The sequence below is a fragment of the Carex rostrata genome, chromosome 8 (genome assembly GCF_964058835.1).
Source record: "Carex rostrata chromosome 8, lpCarRost1.2, whole genome shotgun sequence".
Taxonomy (NCBI): Eukaryota; Viridiplantae; Streptophyta; class Magnoliopsida; order Poales; family Cyperaceae; genus Carex; species Carex rostrata.
The window spans coordinates 2,651,043-2,671,259 of NC_135925.1; the positions used below are offsets into that span (position 1 = coordinate 2,651,043).

Consider the following 20,217-nt stretch of genomic DNA (forward strand, 5'->3'; position numbering starts at 1 on the left):
GAACTGGATTCTTCCCTGAGGAGAAATGTAACTTTTATTTTTTCTATTGAATACTCATCGAATGATTTCATGTTTTATTTACTCTTTTTAATTGTATCTTATTTTTAGTTTATCAATAAAATATAATATTAGAAAAAAGTACTAAGGTACCTGTGAGACTGTTGAGTACTTGAGTTCATGAGATGTAGCACTTGCTACATTATGTGTGTTCTTATATAGCAACAGAGACTTAACTCGAACCAAATACATTTGGCTGTAGGCTTTTACCCACTAGCACAAGAGATCTGAGCCTATGATCCTAGACGAACAATTGGCAACCCTTTTCCCAACATGAAACTGGATCATTACTTTTTGTCTCTTTGATTGGTTGGATGTTTTTACACTAATTTCATGGGTCATCACTGATCACTTCTGAGTCTGGACAACCGATATTTTCTGGGGTCTGAAATCACCCTAAAGTAACTCAAATTTTGAGTTTGAATCTGGACTGTCTGATCAGAATTTAAACTAATTTCATCGGTGGTGGAATTCATACAAGGGCGGAGCCACTCTCAAGAAATGAGGATCAATTGATCCATATTTATTTAAAATATCTCTCTTCCTTATTAAGGAGCTTAATGTCTAGATCCTGCAAGGATCCTGATTTTTTTTTTTTCGGAATGATGTTCAGCCGTTGAATTTTCAGATCGCACATAGATGAATTTTCCAAATTATGAGCTTCAACACTTAAGTATGCACTGGTCGCGCCGCATGTGATCCCAGTGCTGCGCTGGATATGATCCCAGTGCCCGTAGACTGCGCGCCGCACCCGTGGACCGCGCCTCTGAACCACGCACGGCACCTGCGGACCGAGCCTGTGCACCGCGCACTATTTTTCTTTTTTTCTGCTGAAGGCGGGATTCGAACCCAGTTGGGTTCTATTGGTGCCAAAATTCTTACCACTACACTAGAGTTCACATATATTATTTTGTAGATAAATATAGTATTTAAGTATTTTTCTCTACAAATTTGATTTAAATTATCTTTCCTCCTTATTAAGGAGCTTAATGTTTTCTACTACATAATTTGCTCCTGTTGCTGTGCACGGGCACGATTACTAGTATATATATATAGAGGTTGGCTAAGATCAAAGTGGTAGTTCTTGAGCTTTGGTGCTACCAATTCGTTTTTTTATTTTTAAAGTTCAAAACATCGATCCGAACCGTTCAAGTTGTTCTCCATATTAAATTGTGCTTGAAGACCAAATTTTATATTTTTCTGAATTTTTTTACTATTTATTAAGCCACTTTGAAAACAGCTGATCCAACGGTGGCTTCTGATTTTACTGTTTTGTTAAGCCACCGTTGGATCAGCGATTTTCAAAGTGGCTTAATAAATAGTAAAAAAAATTCAGAAAAATGTAAAATTTGGTCTCCAAGCACAATTTAATATGGAGAACAACTTGAACGGTTCGGATTGACGTTTTGAACTTTGAAAATTGAAAAACGAATTGGTAACACCAAAGCTCAGGAACTACCACTTTGATCTTAGCCAACCTCTATATATATATTCAAATGCCTCCATTTTTGGTGCCTCCATCATGCCTCCATTTTTAAAAACTTTAATAACTCAAAATTTAAAACTGAAGAGTCAAAATAAAACCGTTGGATATGATCTACATCATTTTATCTATGAACATGTAAAATATTACGATATTTCAACTTTGTTTTGGTTGTCATCAATAGATTGTAAAAAAATGTACTAATGTGGATAGTTTCTAGACGTTGATTTTTCAACTTATTAATTCACATAAAAATAAAATTAAAATGTGGTAATATTATATGAGCATATAGAGAAAATAACATAGATCACATCTAACGGTTTTATTTTGATATTTATAATTTAAATTTTGAGTTATTTAAGTTTTTAAAAATGGAGGCATGATGGAGGCACAAAATATGAAGGCATTTGAACCCTCCTCATATATATATATATAGAGAGAGAGAGAGAGAGAGAGAGAGTGTGGCTAATATGCATTCGGTTGCATATGGACCGAAGTGCTTACGGTCCAAATTTGATTTTTCAAAATCCAAACGGTCGATCTGAACCGTTCATCTTGTTCTCCATATTAATATGTGCCTGGAGACCAAATTTTATATTTTTCTGAATTTTTTTACTATTTATTAAGTATTTTACCAAATTGTTGATCCAACGGTAGCTGCTGATTTTACTGTTTTGTTAAGCTACCGTTGGATCAACAATTTTGTAAAATACTTAATAAATAGTAAAAAAATTCAGAAAAACATAAAATTTGGTCTCCAAGCACATATTAATATGGAGAACAAGATGAACGGTTCAGATCGACCGTTTGGATTTTGAAAAATCAAATTTGGACCATAAGCACTTCGGTCCATATGCAACCGAATGCATATTAGCCTCTCTCTCTCTCTATATATATATATATATAATTTTCTATATAATTAAAGAGTAAAATATTATTAACAGTGTAAAATTGGCTCTCATTTATAGCAGAAAAAAATTATATGTTTGACAATTTGACTTCATTCACATTTTGACTCTCATAACCTGCAAGTTTGGCTGCGTCTCTGAATACAGAGGACAATTTTAATGTTTGTGTCAAAGTAAATTCTACAAAATATTAATGAAATGAGGACTAGATCTGCATTTTTACTCAAAAAAAATAATAATAAATCGTACGTTTCGGATCTAAATTCAAATTTTGAGTTTACTTAAAAGGGGATCTGAATTCTATTTTCTTGGCATATGGCTTTCGCAACGGGTTCACAAACAGAATTTTTTTTTTATTCTGCCGCAGTTTTTAATACATTTAACAGTAATAATTTTATTTGAAAAAAAATGAGAATACTACGCATATTTTTTATAAATCCATGTATTCACAAGTTATTCTAAATTTATACTTTGAAACAACTAAAAAATATTTTTAAAAAGTTTTTAAATATAGCATGTGCTTTCAAAATGTCTACGTTGAGTCAACTATATTTTTGGTATTTAAAAATGCTGCCTTTATAACTATCTAAATGCATGAGTTCAGCATAGCTTATGCAAATTAAACATGCATTCGTTGAAAAAGTAGTAATATATTATTGTCAAACTTTTAAAAACAAGAATATTATTGTTTTTAAAAATCATAAATTGAATTCTCATTAACAAAAAAAATATATATATTTTCCAAAATTATCAAAGCATGTTTTTTACAAAAGCAATAGAATCAGCATATATTGGTTCTACATACGCTCTGTTTGATACTTGTTGATCAACTCTGTACTATAGATTTATATTTTTATTTTTAGTAAATAATTTATTTGAAGGCCAAATTTTATATTTGGTAGAATTTTTTTTATATTTTTTAAATAGATAGAAAATTAATATTTTCCTATGATTCAAAATCTTCAGATTAGGTGATCTTCTACCTATCTAAAAAAATTGAAAAAGTAAAAATAAAAAATAAAAAAGTAAAATTTGGTCTTGAAGTACATTTTATATGGAGATTTTGTTGAACGGTTCAAATTGATTGTATAAACTTTATGAACATAGATATATTGATCCCTATATAGATAGTTCCGTGCTTTGCAAAATACCATAGCCTCACTCTTCATTTATTTCAAGTATCTTTTTTTTTTCTGAAAATTTGTAATTTATGTTGCAATGATAATAGAAAATTAATGTTATTTTTAGTTACTAAATAAAGACGGTTTCCCTTATATATTAATATATATATATAGATCGGCTAAAATGAGCCATTGAGGAAAACAAGTTTTTGCTCTATTATATTTTCATTTTGAAAATCCAAGCAACCGATCCGAACCTTTCATAAGTAAGAAATTAAATTGTCAAACTTCTTTAATCCTAATTGATACTTGATCATTATTAGGAGCAGCAACATATACAACAATCAAGTTTTTAGTCTCAAATAAGTTGGAGTAGACTAGAAATAAAACTCAATCACAATCATAAAATGAGACTTGAGATAAAGTGATCATTATTAGGAGCAGCAACATATAAAATGATAAAAGCGATAAAGAAATTAAGAAAAAGAAACACAAAGATACTCATGAGACTTGAGATAAGATTCAGTTGATTTACTACAATCACTTGGATTCATAACAGTATATCACGATATGATCATATGTATACCTTTTCTAATTGTTATGATGACGACTTTTTCCTGATCTCTCTCTCATTAAATTCAATTTTCAAATGCAAGTTCAAGAACAAAGGCATAGAGAAGTCTCAAAAGAGTAATAATGAGAAGAAGAAATGAGCAATGACAAGGAAAGCAAAAACAGCAGTACTGAAAAGCCAAGAGTACATCTATATATTGCTGTTCTTTTTGCATTATATTGTCTCAGAGTTACACGAGAGAAATCATATATATATATATATATATATATATAGAGTTAGGCTGGGGTGCTATGGATAGCATAGTGGCCTCTATGCTACGGCTCAATATTCGAGTTTTCAAAATCCAAACGGTCGATCCGAACCGTTTATCTTATTCTCCATATTAATATCTGCTTGGAGACCAAATTTTATAATTTTCTGAATTTTTTTACTATTTATTAAGCCACTTTGAAAATCGCTAATCCAACGGTTTTACTGTTTTGTGCAGCCACCGTTGGATCAACAATTTTGTAAAATACTTAATAAATAGTAAAAAAATTCAGAAAAATATAAAATTTGGTCTCCAAGCAGATATTAATATGGAGAATAAGATGAACGGTTCGGATCGACCGTTTGGATTTTGAAAACTCGAATATTGAGCCGTAGCATAGATGCCACTATGCTATCCATAGCACCCCAGCCTAACTCTATATATATATATATATATATGTTTTGGTTCAAAGTGCTGCATATATATATAGAGTAGAACTAGGGTGCTCTTAAGCTCACCAAAGTTTTGGTGCGCTTAACTCTAAAACTCATCAAATCAATTTCAAACGACGAATCCAAACCGTTGAAACCCGCCTACCTTACGTGTGATGCATCTACATGTGAAATTTTTAAACATTCGAATTAATTTAGTATAAAGTCAAGCGGTCAAAATTAGAAGGTTAATAAATTAATTTTAGTGCATTCATTTTTTGAACGTTTTTGACCGCTTGACTTTATACTAAATTAATTCGAATGTTTAAAAATTTCACATGTAGATGCATCACACGTAAGGTAGGCGAGTTTCAACGGTTCGGATTCGTCGTTTGAAATCGATTTGATGAGTTTTAGAGTTAAGCTCACCAAAACTTTGGTAAGCTTAAGAGCACCCTAGTTTTACTCTATATATATATATATATATATAGAGAGAGAGAGAGAGAGAGAGAGGCTAATATGTTTTTGGTAGCATATATGGACCGAAGTGCTACCGGTTCAAATTTGATTTTTCAAAATCCAAATGGTCGATCTGAACCGTTCATCTTGTTCTCCATATTAATATGTGCTTGGAGACCAAATTTACATTTTTCTGAATTTTTTTACTATTTATTAAGTATTTTACAAAATTGTTGATCCAACAGTGGCTTAACAAAACAGTAAAATTAGCAGCCACCGTTGGATCAACAATTTTGTAAAATACTTAATAAATAGTAAAAAAATTCAGAAAAATGTAAATTTTGGTCTCCAAGCACATATTAATATGGAGAACAAGATGAATGGTTCAGATCGACCATTTGGATTTTGAAAAATCAAATTTGGACCGGTAGCACTTCAGTCCGTATGCTACCGAAAGCATATTAGCCACTCTCTCTATATATATATACATATATATACCAGGGTTCTAAATAGCTAGCCATAGCTACGCAATAGGTGCGCTATAGCTTTTTCGGACCTCAAAAGCTATAACGTTATTAACCACTTTTCTTTTATAATGATTCTAAATAGCTAGCTATATATGGTTGCGCTATAGCTTTTTCGGATCTTAAAAGCTATAGCGCTATAATCGCTATTTAGAATCTTGATACACACACTATACGTTTTGATACATTTTTTATCTTTTTTTTTTCTATTGCGGATTAGGAATGATCATTTAATATTAGTTATGAGTAATGTGATAACTTTAACAATCTTTGCAACAATTTACAAAATAAATCAAACGACTAATTAATAGTTAGATAGATGCATGAGACACCATACATATATCACAGCTGAAATTTATGTTGTATTTCAATCAAGTGTAAATTATCATGTACAATTCTGTCAAGACTGTTAAGGATATTGTTAATAGATCTAATCCGGATGTAAATATATAGGTTATTTTCTGTTGGCTGTATTTTTTGATCATAAGGAAAACAAAGAAATGAAAAGTTAAGAAAGAATAAATTTGCAGGATGTTGAAACTTATTTTGCCTTGCTGTAGTAAGAAACTATACATAATTTGAAGGTTTTTGGGAATTGGTTATTATTGGAAGGAACAAAACCATTTACCTGATTTCTCTTGGCATGCAATTGTCTTGAATTGCATCAGGAACTTAATTGAGAATCACAATTTGAAATGTCACATATATGTGCATATGAAAAAAGTAAAATTATTTATTGGACCAGAAAGTTATATATAAAATGGGAATATATGTGCAACTTTAAATTATATAAAATAATAGAGTAGAACTAGAAATATATGTGCAAGTTTAAATGGGAATATATGTGCAAGCTTCTTGGTGAACTCAAGTCTAAAATCCGTCAAATTGGCTTCAAATGATGAATCCGAACTATTGAAACCCACCTACCTTATGAGTGATGCGTCTGCACGTGAAAATTTTAAACATTTGAATTAATTTAGTATAAAGTCAACTGGTCAAAATTAGAATGTTGATAAATTAATTTTAATGCATTGTTTTTTTAACAACCTTTTGACTCTATGCAAAATTAATTTCAAAATTAAATTTATTTACATGTAGACACATCACTCGTAAGGTAGACGGGTTTCAACGGTTCGGATTCGTCATTTGAAGCCGATTTGATGGGTTTTAGACTTAAGTTCACCAAAGGGCTTGGTGAACTTAAGAATACCCTAGTTCTACTCAAAATAATAATATGCAGCACAGCACTCTAGTGGAGCAGAAGCATGCACAAGGACTCAGAACAGCTTTTGATAAGAAATGCATGACATATATAGTGTGCAGGAAAAAAACAAAGAAGATTCTATATGTACATATATATAGAAAAGAATAAAATAGAACTAGCAAAGAAAATTTGTAGCAAAAAGTATTTCTATATATAACAATTTTAAGAACTCCCTGTTCAAAAAGCCACATGCTATACGTACCATCACAGCCGAAAACTGGATACTATAAAAAAAAATACCTCTAATTTATTAAAAGGTGTTAATTTCTAATACAAATTGTTTGTGTGATTTTTTTTTTAATGGTGCTTTACTGCTTTTACCAGTCAATCAAACCACACAAAGGAGTGAGCCTTTGGACATGCCCTTTAATCTAGAGAGAAAAAGGTGACTGAACAAAGCAAAACCAATCATATAAATTAAAACACCCACCTGATATACAAACAAATAATGAGATAGAAGTTGAGAAAGAGATAAGACATTGATTGTTCTATGGAGAACACAAGCTCCAATATCTCTTTGACTACAAACACCTCTAATTTCTTAAACCAATCTGCTACCCTCCAAATGGAGTTCGGGCAACCCGAAGAAAGCCTTCAAGCTATGGGTTTAATGGCGCAAGTACACATCACCAGCGCGTACCAGTCAGGGGTACCGGTATTATTTTGTAATTCTGGTCATATAACTTCAGGGAAGCATGATTTACCTAAAGTCTGGGTCAATGAAGAGGTGCATAACTGCATATATATATAACTTCTTTTTTTTGTATTTGTATTTTATGCTTATTATTGTGTTACGGGGCACAAGCATTAGTTTTAGTTTCTGTTCTTCTTATGGTTTCTTGGAATTAACCAGTATCTCTACATATATTGATATATACTATAGTTAATCCCATTTTGTTATTACTCTTTTGTCCTTTTTCTTTTAATCATAAATAAAAGTACTTTGTTTTGTTATATTCAGTCTGTATCTAATATACATGGTGAAACAAAGAAATTTCAAAAGGATAATGTAAAATTATTCAGGTTGATTTATCAGAAGTGCAAGTAAGCAATGGAACTACTGATCAGATCAGTTCTGGCAAAGAAAGTTCGAGCTCATGGTACGCATTTATCCCTCATTTATGAGCCTTCAGGTTTTCTGATCCAAAAAAAAAATATACATCTGAGGTGTTAAAGAATTCTGATTTAGGTGGAAAAGCACACCGGCTTCGCTGGAGAGGAACAAAATAAAAGGAAGGAGAAAAATGAGAGAACCAAGATTCTGTTTCCAAACAAGAAGCGACATAGATGTGCTTGATGATGGTTACAAATGGAGAAAGTATGGTCAGAAAGTTGTCAAAAACTGCCTCCATCCAAGGTACATTATTACCTTTATCTCTTTTTTGTTCAAGGAAAATTCTTCTTTTTTGTTGAAATTTATTTGAATTGCATTTTAACTTGCTTTTTTTTTTTTATATTTGCGAAAGATCGATAAGGCACCCACAATCACATTTTAAACTTTTATGAAAAAAGTTGAGAAAAGTAAGTGTCATAATGAGTAACAGGAATTTTGAAGTTCCATCAAAGAAATTAAAGGACTAAGTGAAGAAAATATACACAGCTTTGTATATTTATAAGAGTTTTGGTACCGAGTCCCAATTGATTGAATATTCAACATCCAGTTTGCTTAAATTAATTTGCTCAGATAGAAAAATAAATCTAGTCATTTGTTCCAGTCCATACAGTTTTTAATATGAAACTTTTGTTGAATGCAAGAAAGTATTATGTGAAATTTTAGTTTCTTGATTTTCTTTCATATTTTATTGGGGAGGATAATAGCTTAAATTTACCATCATTGGATAAAAGAATCAAAGAAAAATATATAAAAATTAAAACGACTATCTATTATCTGCGAATGTTCGCCTGTTTCGTTCCTTCCATAAGGTCCATAGTCCCGATGCCCGTGCAGCGTCCCATGCTTTCCTTTGCGTGGAACTGGTTTTCATGGTGTAGATCTATGATCTATCTATTATTAAAGACTATCTATTATCTGTTACCATCGTACTAAGATACACATTATGATGAAAACCTCTTAATGAAAAATCAGTCGATATTCTTCGACAACTGATTTTTTAGTAAGGTCCAGTGTCTTAAAGGAAAGAAATATTGTAAGATTGTGACTGAGTAATCAAAAAATTAAGCTTCTAATTAGGATATTTTCATACAAATTTATATACCTACTAATTGGATTATGAGAAGATGTCTTGTTTGTGTACTGGGATCATTATGAAGTTATCATATTCTTTTGTTTTCCTTCTCTAAGTAAATATTGTGCAATTTACAGGAGCTATTACAGGTGCACACATAGCAATTGCCGTGTAAAGAAGCGAGTCGAGAGGTTGTCGGAGGATTGCCGCATGGTGATAACGACTTATGAGGGACGACACAACCACTCTCCATGCGACGACACCAATTCCGACGAAAACAACTGTATTAGCTCATTTTAAGGCGACTACACAAAGTTTTACCAGTATTTGTATCTGCAACTCTGCACGATTAGGAAAATTTTCATGCATACAGTATTTGTACCACTTGCTTTATCAGTATTTGTATCTGCAGATGTTTTTCAGAACAGAGAACTCTGATCAGAACATGCGAAAAAAAAGATATAATTCGGGGTGGAAACATGTCTAAGATATTAGGATGCGAACTGCACTTATATGTAGAGATTTCATGTTCTATTGATATCTTAGAATTGGCTTTTATGATAAATCAGATGAGACTGAGGCTAATTAATAATACAGAATTGCATTCCTTCGTACATAGAAGCTCCTAAAATACAAAGGAATATGATGAATAAAACAACCTAGTTGACAACAATTAGTCATCTTAATGTAATATAATTTTTTAACTGATGACAACTTTATTATTGGCTAGATCATGCATGACATACCAGCTACTGTGAAACAGCGCAAGTGTAATTGATACCAAAACAGAAATGGATTTGTATCTCAAAATGTACTGGTCTGCAAGCTCTTTTGCTATGGATGCCTTGTTCAAGAAGGTATAGTTGTGCAAAAGATTTGTTTAATCACAGTCATGCACAACTTTGAAATATAACAGAGAAAATGTTCAGAGTTTAGAAAGGGCGGTTTAAAAATACATAATTCTATCAAGAAACAAAATGACCATTTTTTTAGATAGAAGGGAAAACGATAGATTTCTCAACTAAGTACTAATTTGCCAGATGACGAAGACAAACTGGCAAATAACTAAGATGAGGATCTAACCCTTCAAAACGGTCCAGGAGAGAAGTAATCAGAGGTGAAGCCACATTGTGTATGGGTAGACAGCCGTTTATTTTTGTGAATAAATTTATAATATTTAATAACACAATTTAAAATTTTAATTCAACAATACTTTATCTGATTGCTACATCTTACTCCGCTAGGTCATGTTTGGTTATGAAGTAAAGTTAATGAGGATTAAATTGTTTACTCCATCTTATCTTTCATATTTTACGTCTTGTTTGGTAGTTCGAGTTATGGATTAAATTAATTCATACAAAGGAATAAGATGTTGAAAAATAAACTCATGTCTATGATAGTAGATCATACAAATAGAGTAAGTGTGGAGTAAAGTAATTCACCTGAAGAGGTGGAGTAACTTATTCCGAATTAATTCATCTTTTACTTCACCTTACTCCTCATTTAGCTTCTTAAACATGAAGTAAGAGATTTACTCCACCTCTAACTTCACAATCAAACATGACTATGACTTGATTTTCAATCTTTACTTACAAAAATCTGCTATTATAAAACACATTTACATTGTTGATAAGCCTCAATAATATATACTTTCGGTTAGGGTTTACCTCTAAAACTACACCAAATTTCTTGTATTTTAGCTTAGTTTAGTATAGAATACACCAAAGAACTAAGTTACTGCATTTGTCTTGTTTAAATTGGAGAAATCGAGCAAAAAGAGCAATTATGCCGATGTTTGTGCGGCATGTAGGAATTCTGTGCAGGCCGCACAAAAATAAATTCAAGCCGAGAATAAAATTCAGAATTTATCAAGTTTTCTCCTTTCAAGATAGAGAGTTATGCGGGTCTTTGTGTAGCCTTAAGGAATTTTGTGCGGGTCGCACAAAATCCTTCACGATTTCCAGTCGATTCTCCATTTTGTGCAAGCTGCAGGAAATTTGTACTGGCCGCAGAGAATTTGTGAAGGCTGCACAAGAGGCCGCACCAATGTCAATCTTGCCTAATTTCGTGATATTTTCTCATATTTGCTTCCAGATTTCGGGAGATTGTTGTTTTCTAAGGCACGAAAATAGCTATATATTGGTAGGGAGACAGCAGGAGAAGGGATCTTTCAACTTAGCTTTTATTCTACACATGTTTTTATATTTTTCTCTCTTCTTCGTGTGATTGAAGGCAATTGAAGGCGATTGAAGTGAAGGATTGAAGACTTTCTCGAGCGAGCAAAGGTGAAGACAAAGGACAGTGAGCGAGGAGATTGGTGTACTGTATTCTCTTTCTTGTTTTTCTCAGTTTTTATCATGTTTACTCTTGTATTTTTTTTTGGATATTAGCGCACCCATGAGAGGCTAGATTTCATCTCTAAGGGCTTAGACTTTAAACATGAACTTGTGTTAAAATCTACCTTAGTTGGATATTTTCTTTATGATGATTGTTTACTTGTATGTTTGATCTTGTTGATTTTATAATTCATGTGCTTGTATGATTTGTGTGCTTGTTAATTAGTGTTCCACTTAGGTTTAACAAACTTAAGGTGCTAGGATCAAAGAATTGATGATACCAAATTATATACATGAATAACCTGGATTAAGATTAGAAATGATCAAATCTATTTCTTAGTCCAAATCCACAAGAAACAAAGGTTGAATTGAGATGAAGGACTTAATCGTGAAGCCTCGTATTTGATTGGGACCCCTAGAATTGAACCAAATATTGGTATGAAGAACTTAATCGTGAAGTATTGATATTTAGAAATAAACTAGCCTAACATGTGCTTATAGTCTAGATATCTAGGGTGAAGGACTTAATCGTGAAATCTGAATTATCTAGGCACGTCATGAATTCACGAAAGTGATCTTTTTTATATTTAAGGCTTAGAAACTCCATAATTGCAAACAAGAATTTAGAAACCAATTAAGTGTTGATTTGACCAAGTGATTGTATGTCGAAAGCTCATAGACTTCTATCTCATTAAACCACAAAACTCCTTTATTTGTTTGTTTTAAATTGTTCTATTTAAATTAAACTCTCACTTCGGATATTGAACCCACAAAACCACAATTTTCAAACACCCCCCCCCCCCCCTTTACTTTTATTGCATTATTTTAGAATTAATTAATTTAGTAAAAAATAATATTTTTCATTGTCTTTGGATCGATACCCTTATTGCTACAAGGATAGGTTGTATGCTTACAACTAATCTATTATTGTGTACAAAGGTTTATAAATTTAAAAGTGAAAAGTGTATTCAATTGACCCAATTATCCTATACCTAAAATACACAACATTCGTGCAAAAAAAAGAAAGATATGTTGCTAAGGATATAAATATGTACAATGTCGTGATTAGTCGCATCATAAATTGGATCACGTGTCTTGTTGTGCTGTGATTAAATTTGGAAGGATGTTCATAGCAAGTGAATGGTCATAACATGTTAATCACGCCGTGGTCGTGGTATGTCGTGACAAGACGTGTCCAAACGTAACTGGTCACGTTTGTCATATTTTACTATTTTTTTTCATAATTTTGGTTAGTTTATTTAATATTTACCATTCGATTAAGATTTAATGGTCTTAATTACACGTGACACTATGTTGTACCGTGATCAAATCTTTTACGTGACGTGTCTTGTCGTGTCAATTTTTCAAAAAAATTGTCACGTCACGTGGATGGTCACGGTACGTAATCGACACACGTGCCATGACAGAACTGTGTCATACTGTGACGTATCTGATCATACCGTGACTTTTTAGATTTCTATCCAATACTCTGTTTCAATTCGTCAGGAAAAAAAATGATACTCTTATCAATATTTTATGTCTACTAAACCTCATCAAAATCCTGGATCCACCCATATCGGTGATATGTTTACATAAGTGACGACTCATATAATACATCCGTTATTTAAGCTGTTTCTCAAACATAACAGCAGATTTATTTCTTCATATTATTATTTCATTCTACCGACTCCATCACCTATACCGAGAGTCCGAGCAAAACATCAGCTAAAAAGGGTTAAATAAAGAAAGAAATAATAAAGTACAAACAGAGTATACTCATATTCTATGACTCCAACATGACTTGATGAATGCAAAAAAAGCCATCAAGGACAACCTTGCTCGCCAAGGAGCCGCCTATTTGACCGCTTTCTATTCTATGCTCTCTCTACGCATATAAACCCACAGAGAAACTAGGAATTAAACACACAAAAAGAAGGTCTGAGCTCTCTATATCTTCCTCTCCTCTTAATAAATGGCCATTCATCAGTCGATTGATTTTGGGTTCTTGTTACAATCCAAGGTTTTCTATTACTCCTCTGTTTCATGCCATGTAGCTCTCTTCCTCTTTCTCTTTATAGTTTGGCTTTCTAGAACGTGCAAGGAGGAGAGGTCCAAGGAGAAAGTAGAGAACAACAATTTCTTCTCTTACAAAGTGACCAATCTAAGCTCTCTTAGTCTTAGTTTGTTCTACCTTTTCTTCTCTGTTTTCAGTTACTTATTTTTCAATCCGGGGACTTACTGATCAGAACTATTTGTTGGTTTCTCTTCTTCTGCTACATGCAATTTGAATTTGGAAGATTAAGTGAAAAGCAATTTCCTGTTTTACTTAGAATATGGTTCTCTCTCTTCCTAATAATTTATCTTTATTCTCTCGTTCTACATCTCTTGATGCAATTAAAATCATGCAATTGTCAACTTTAATTTTGCTTTCAAGGTAATGAAACAAGGAAAAATAGCACAAGCAAGCAAATACGAAGAAATACTTGAATCTGGCAAGGAGTTTATGGAACTCGTCTCTGCACACAAGGACGCCTTGTCAGCAATTGACTCCATTTCCCGAACAGACCTGGATGCCTCCAGTTCAAATGATAAAATTGAGAACAAGAAGACCCAGAATAACACGTTGTCAAAAGAAGAAAACCCTAACATTCGAAAGGGACAACTCATAACAGAAGAAGAGAGAGAGAAAGGGAAGGTTGGGTTTTGGATCTATTGGAAATACATCACTATGGCATACAGAGGGGGCACTGGTACCGTTAGTCCTCCTCGCACAAATTTGCTTGGAAGTCCTTCAAATAGCAAGCAATTACTGGATGGCTTTGGCTGCCCCGGTGTCAGAGGTTTCGACCCCTCCTGTCAATAGCATGATGCTCATATCTGTGTCAGAGGATACGACCCCTCCTGTCAATATACTTCTTGTCACAGCAGGCTACGAAACTGCAACCATTTTATTTGATAGGATGCAAATGAGTATATTCCGTGCGCCAATGTTATTTTTCGATTCTACTCCAAGTGGTCGGATCCTCAATCGGGTAAATCATGCATTTGTTAACTATATTTTTTCTCTTTTCAATTAGTTAGTTGTATAAACAAGAAATAAACGGCAGTTAAAATTCCCCACCAACTTAATATCAGAATACAAAACGAAAGGGTCTTGTATATGGGCATTTTTTTTAAATCTTATAAAATCTCATTATTGTGTCTTTAAAGCATAATATTGAAATTGCTTTTATATAATTCTTGCAGGCTTCAACAGATCAGGGTGAGGTTGATACAAGCATACCATATCAGATCGGTTCTTACGCATTTACAATCATACAACTTCTTGGTATCATAGCCGTCATGTGTCAAGTTGCATGGCAAGTGTTTGCTGTGTTCCTTCCTATGATTTCCTTGAGCCTTTGGTACCAGGTACCTTTATTTCTCTCGTGAGAATTTTTTGAATTCCAATTATTCAAAATTTAAAATTGTTCTTCTTGTGACCTTATTACCAGTACATGCCAAAAAACTGTTGATTTAAAATCAAGCTTACTTTTACATATGCTTCCTAAGTATTTTTTTTTTTTTAGAAAAATGAATGGTACGTGATGTTATTTGAATTGAAGGATTTTTTTCATTTAGGTAGACAATTCATGTACCGTTGTTCAATACTAACAGTGTAAAGATACAGCACGGATTCATTAAAATTTCTTTATAATAAAGTAACATGCATATGATGAATAGTGTAGGGGTGTTCTGCAAATGTACTGTAGTAAGGGATTTTGAACTTCAGTGTTGCTCTTGCAATTCATTGCTCATACAATTTGTTGTATTAAACAGAGATATTACATAGAGAGCAAGAGAATTGGCGAGGCTAGGAGTGTGCATGGCTCCAATAATCCAACATTTTGCCAAATCTCTCACAGGTTCTACCACGATTAGAAGTTTTATGCTTGAAAATCTACAGGTACACTTCGTTTCTTTTCCACGCTTGACGCTTATATCATTTGGTGTGATTAAGACTGAACATAATGCTCAAGAAAAAGAAAGTTCTGTAAGACTTTCATGTGTTGTGGCTCAAATGCTCAATAGATGCTTAGCCCAAAAAAATTCCAAAATAAAAATAAATCAAGAAAAGTTGGTTTGTCTCTCATATAACTTATGTATTAGAGACTACAAAGTCACCAATTTGACCTCAAAATTTTGAAAAGTGAACAACCATGGACTAGTCAGTCACTCCCTTAGGCCCAGAGACTCTACTCTACAATAGATTAGACTAGTCCTCCACACTCCTCCAGATCTCTCTACCATGGATGAAAGAGCTGACTCCATCCCTTCTCTATGCAGGTACTTATGCCACGTGCCAGTCCAAGTCTCCTGCCCGGCCCCTTCTCTTTCTCTCTGCTGGCCTAAAGAAAGAGAAGGGGTCAGCCTAGAGAGAACAAGAAGGGGCCGAGCATGATACATGAGACTGGCACGTGGCATAGTGGCTTGTATTACCTGGATAGTGAAGGGCTGGACTCGACCCTTTCATCCATAGTAGAGAGATCTGGAGGAGTTGGGAGGAGTGTGGGGACTTGTTGCTAAGGAGGATTGACAAAATCCGCAAAAATATTTTACGGGAATGATGCAGCCACTATTTCTCTTCTCTTGCTATGTTTTCCTCGCTACAGTAAAAATGAGAGAGTGAGTGAGTTTGTTTTGGAGAGTAAAGTATTGTTGATTATTGGATATTTGAATCTTTCAAGCATTTCAAATAATGTACCAAAATATATATATAAGCATTTGACACAAATTTTGAATTTTATGAAATTATAAGCAAAAAAAAGCTAGACTGACTAATATATATAGGTACTTGACACAAATTTTGAATTGAGCTTTAGCAAGTACATATATATAATAAGAATCTGCATATTATTAATGGATAAGATGAAAATAACATATATGAATAAATAAGGCTTACTTTTGTTTGGAAAAAGGATAACAGTCAACATCATCTTTCATTGCTATGAAAATTCCATGCATTATGGATATTGGTTTCCTTATGAATAAGATGGGGTAAGCATAACAAAAATGAAAAAAATGAAATGGATAGGGATAATGCGCTGAATGTTGAGTAAAAAGTACAAGTACCATAGTAAAGAAAAATCAGAGAACATAAAAATGGGCTAGAATAACAAGTCAAAGGTATATGTAGCAGCCAATTCATAGAGGTCTTATTATTAATCCAACATAGCCAAAACAGTACTGAAAATTAAGATTGATAGTTGAAACCCTTGCAACAAAAAACACTTGGGTTGAGTAGTAGTTTTCACATGTATCATATGCTTGCTCAACAAATCTCTCTGTGTCATTGTTGAAGTTCAACTTAACTAAAACAACAAATCAAATGTAAAAAGAAAAGCTATAGAGATTTAAACCTTTAGTATTTTTCACCTGGAGATATTGATCTATGGTTAATTTATAACTAAGATATTTTTATTTTATCAAAATTTAGCATATATAAATATATCTACTTATATATGATAGCCTCTGCTATAGCCACCATAATACCATATACTCTATAATCCTTATCTAAACATTGTTATTGACTAGCTACTAACATGATCAAGCTGACATTACTAATGTCACATTTGTCAAACTAATTACTTGATTAATCTAGCACATTTGTTATTAACTAGCTACTAACATGGTCAAGCTGACATTAGTAATTTTAGCAACTATTGCCTACATATGTAGTATTAATGTAAATAATAATGATAATGATAATAATAATAATATTATTATTATTATAATTATAATTATAATTACAGTAACAATATTAATAGTAACAAGTATAATGTGTAACGTACCATACAGCCCGTAAGCAGAAAGTACCAGAATCTACAATTGCCTTGCAACCTTCCCAACAATATCCTGCATACAAATAAAGGATGTATAAGAAAATTAAAAACTTCTACAGATTAGTGAATAATTTAAAAGATGGTTCATTGTACCAGTGGAATCCTTGCCAATAAGAACATCTCCCATATCAAACTGCAACAATATGCTATAATTTTGGCAATTAACTTCCAATACTATCCCTACTGATTTGGAACATGTACATTAAAATCCTGATTTCTCAAATACCTACTTAAGCTTCAGTTAAAAGTTGCGGTAATTCGCACCTCAACCCAATCTTTTAATAACCCGAATAAGCGAGCAAATTAGACAGATTTCACAACACAACTCAAAGTACCACTAGATTAAAAGCCACTTATAATTAACAAATGAACTTCCTAACTAAGACTATAACATAAATGCAAAAAAAAAAAGAGAAATTTATATATACACCCATCAAAACATTGTGATTTAGATATTTCCCCATCAATACTTTAAATTTAGTTATTTCCCCATCTAAACTTACTCATTTTATTAATATCCCCATTCCTTCATTTAATCACTTAAAAATACAACTTAATATTATTAAATTTTTAAATTGACGGTTTTACCCTTACTCCCTCATGTGCGATAAGTGCTTGCCCCTGTTCATCCAAAATCTGGTTAGTTGCTCTGACTTCGTTTTTCTTCCTAGCCCTGTTTGCTAAAATGTGCAGTCCTTGTACCGCCTCTCTTCTCATGTACCGGATGGCGACCCTGTTTTCCAAGTTCCTAAACAAGTTGATACACCTCGCAATGGGTTCTGCTGCACACCAGGAGCTGAGATCCTCTAAACTTTTACCAGTAACATGGTTTACCAGAACCTTGCAATCCGAGACTATTAGGAACTTATCACTGCACTCAAACCGGTACGGTGCCTGACATACCATTAGTGTGCTGTGGAGTGCCATAGCCTCTGCCATGAGGGGGTCTTGTGCTACGTACCATGGGTTCCATTATCATGTACAGTAGCTTTCCTTGAGAATTGTAAGCTGTCATACCCCATCCAGTCCTCTTGTTAACATCCCACGATGAGTCAGTTAGTAAGACCGTGTGATGGGGTGGAATGCTTTGGGGCTCTATGGTTGGTGTGCATAAGCCATCAAGGTCACGAGCTGAGAGTCAGGGGCCTGAGTGAGAACACATATTGTGCACAAAAGTCAACAAAAGTGCACAAAAGTGAACTTAAAATATGCAAAAAATGTTGCCCTAGGTGAGAGAGAGGCTCGAGCTGTCGAGTATCTCAAGCTCTAGAACACAAGTGCACAATATGAATTTTCCTTTACATTACTCAAGTGAGGTATTCGGCAATGGTCTCCAGGCTTGACTATTTCAAATTGCTTTGTAACCACATCATATGGATTTTGCATAAAACAAAGGAAAAGGGAGGGTAGCGAAGGAGAGGAAGAATTAGATGGGGGTAAAGCTGTAAATTTAAAGTTTTAATAATATTAAGTTGTATTTTTAAGTGATTAAATGAAGGAATGAGGATATTAATAAAATGAGTAAGTTTAGATGGGGAAATAACTAAATTTAAAGTATTGATGGGGAAATATCTAAATCACAAAGTTTTGATGGGTGTATATATAAATTTCTCAAAAAAAAAAAGATCTTACGGTAAAGGAGAGTGGTGCAAAATTGAAGCAACACAATGCACAGATATAGCGAAATTTTATTTCCTATAAACTTCATTTGTGCTATCAAATATTATACATAGTACTTACAATACTTGTTTTTAACAAATTGTACCCAAACCTTTTAATATTCTCTCACCAGTGCAAATAAGAAACCAGAAACAAACCTTCCAAGACAGTAATTAATTTGTCCATTAGATTCACTTATCGGCTACACTAGTGGTCTCAAACTATTCTACACCAATGATTTACCTTGTTAATACCAATGAGTGTTAAAACCTCAACCTTACTGCTATATTTAACAAGAACCATCCAATTAGCCTTCTCTCTTTGTTCCCATAACACAAAATTCTAAACAAGCATCAACATGCTTTGATAAGCTATTGATAGTTCAATTTCGAAATAACACAAAAAGGTGAAAATCTTAGGGTTACCCGAATTAAACCAGAAACTATAAAACTAGTAATTTCCAAAATAATTACTACCTTGTAACCTGATTTAGACAAAATCAGTTGGTTCGCACCGTACCCGACTGGATGTTCCATCTAACCTTCCTCTAGATCTGAATCGCGCCAGAGAAAAGAGCCAGAAGCCGGGTTCTTGAGCCTGAGAGAGAGGTCTGAGGACGGTCTGGAGATTGAGTTGATCGGGTTTAGAGATGAAAGCGATTCCTAGCGGCTGGGTTTTCTGGTTTTGAGAGGACAAACCTTCTGAGTTCTGAGAGAGAGAGGCGCGCGTCTACATGGAATTTGTATCCCTCTTCCAAGAGGATCTTAGGCCCAATTTCATATGGGCTTTAATCGGCCCTCTTCCAATTTTTCTCTTTCATTTAATTAATAACCATAATTTAATTCATCTAAATAATTAGACAAATTAATCAATTTTACTCTTTCATTCATGTCGGATATCGACTCATCCAATTTCCAATCCCATAATTCATGATGATATTATATAATATAGGATCAAGAATGCAGATTTATTTTAATCAGTATCTGAGCACAGGAAGCAATCGCATTAATTAGTTTTCTTCAAATTGTAGCAACTTTATTTTGCTACCCTAGAATTTGCCAATGAAAAGGAACTATTATTTAT

At 33.2% G+C, this 20,217-nt stretch overlaps 1 protein-coding gene and 1 long non-coding RNA gene across 3 annotated transcripts; one reads left to right on the forward strand and one right to left on the reverse strand.

The window, feature by feature from the left end:
* Positions 1–7,521: 7,521 nt before the first annotated feature.
* On the forward strand, positions 7,522–9,611 carry WRKY12 (WRKY family transcription factor). Its single transcript, XM_078307474.1, has 4 exons — positions 7,522–7,798; positions 8,095–8,171; positions 8,261–8,428; positions 9,395–9,611. The coding sequence occupies exons 1-4, from the start codon at positions 7,562–7,564 to the stop codon at positions 9,555–9,557; spliced, it is 645 nt and encodes a 214-aa protein (XP_078163600.1). The 5' UTR covers positions 7,522–7,561; the 3' UTR covers positions 9,558–9,611.
* Positions 9,612–15,917: 6,306 nt separating this feature from the next.
* Positions 15,918–19,818, reverse strand: LOC144558430 (uncharacterized). Of its 2 annotated transcripts, XR_013512906.1 has the most exons (3): positions 19,611–19,818; positions 17,425–17,488; positions 15,918–16,239 (listed from the first exon to the last, which is right to left on the reverse strand). It is a non-coding gene; the product is annotated as an uncharacterized LOC144558430 (long non-coding RNA). The 2 variants fall into 2 exon arrangements; XR_013512905.1 differs by having other exon boundaries at positions 15,918–17,488.
* Between the last annotated feature and the right edge of the window lie 399 nt (positions 19,819–20,217).

Coding starts and splice junctions, on each gene's coding strand:
- WRKY12 (XM_078307474.1), top strand. CDS start 7,562: ATGGAGAACACAAGCTCCAATATCTCTTTGACTACAAACACCTCTAAT. Junction 7,799..8,094: donor AAGTCTGGGTCAATGAAGAG/GTGCATAACTGC, acceptor AAAATTATTCAG/GTTGATTTATCAGAAGTGCA. Junction 8,429..9,394: donor AAAAACTGCCTCCATCCAAG/GTACATTATTAC, acceptor TGCAATTTACAG/GAGCTATTACAGGTGCACAC.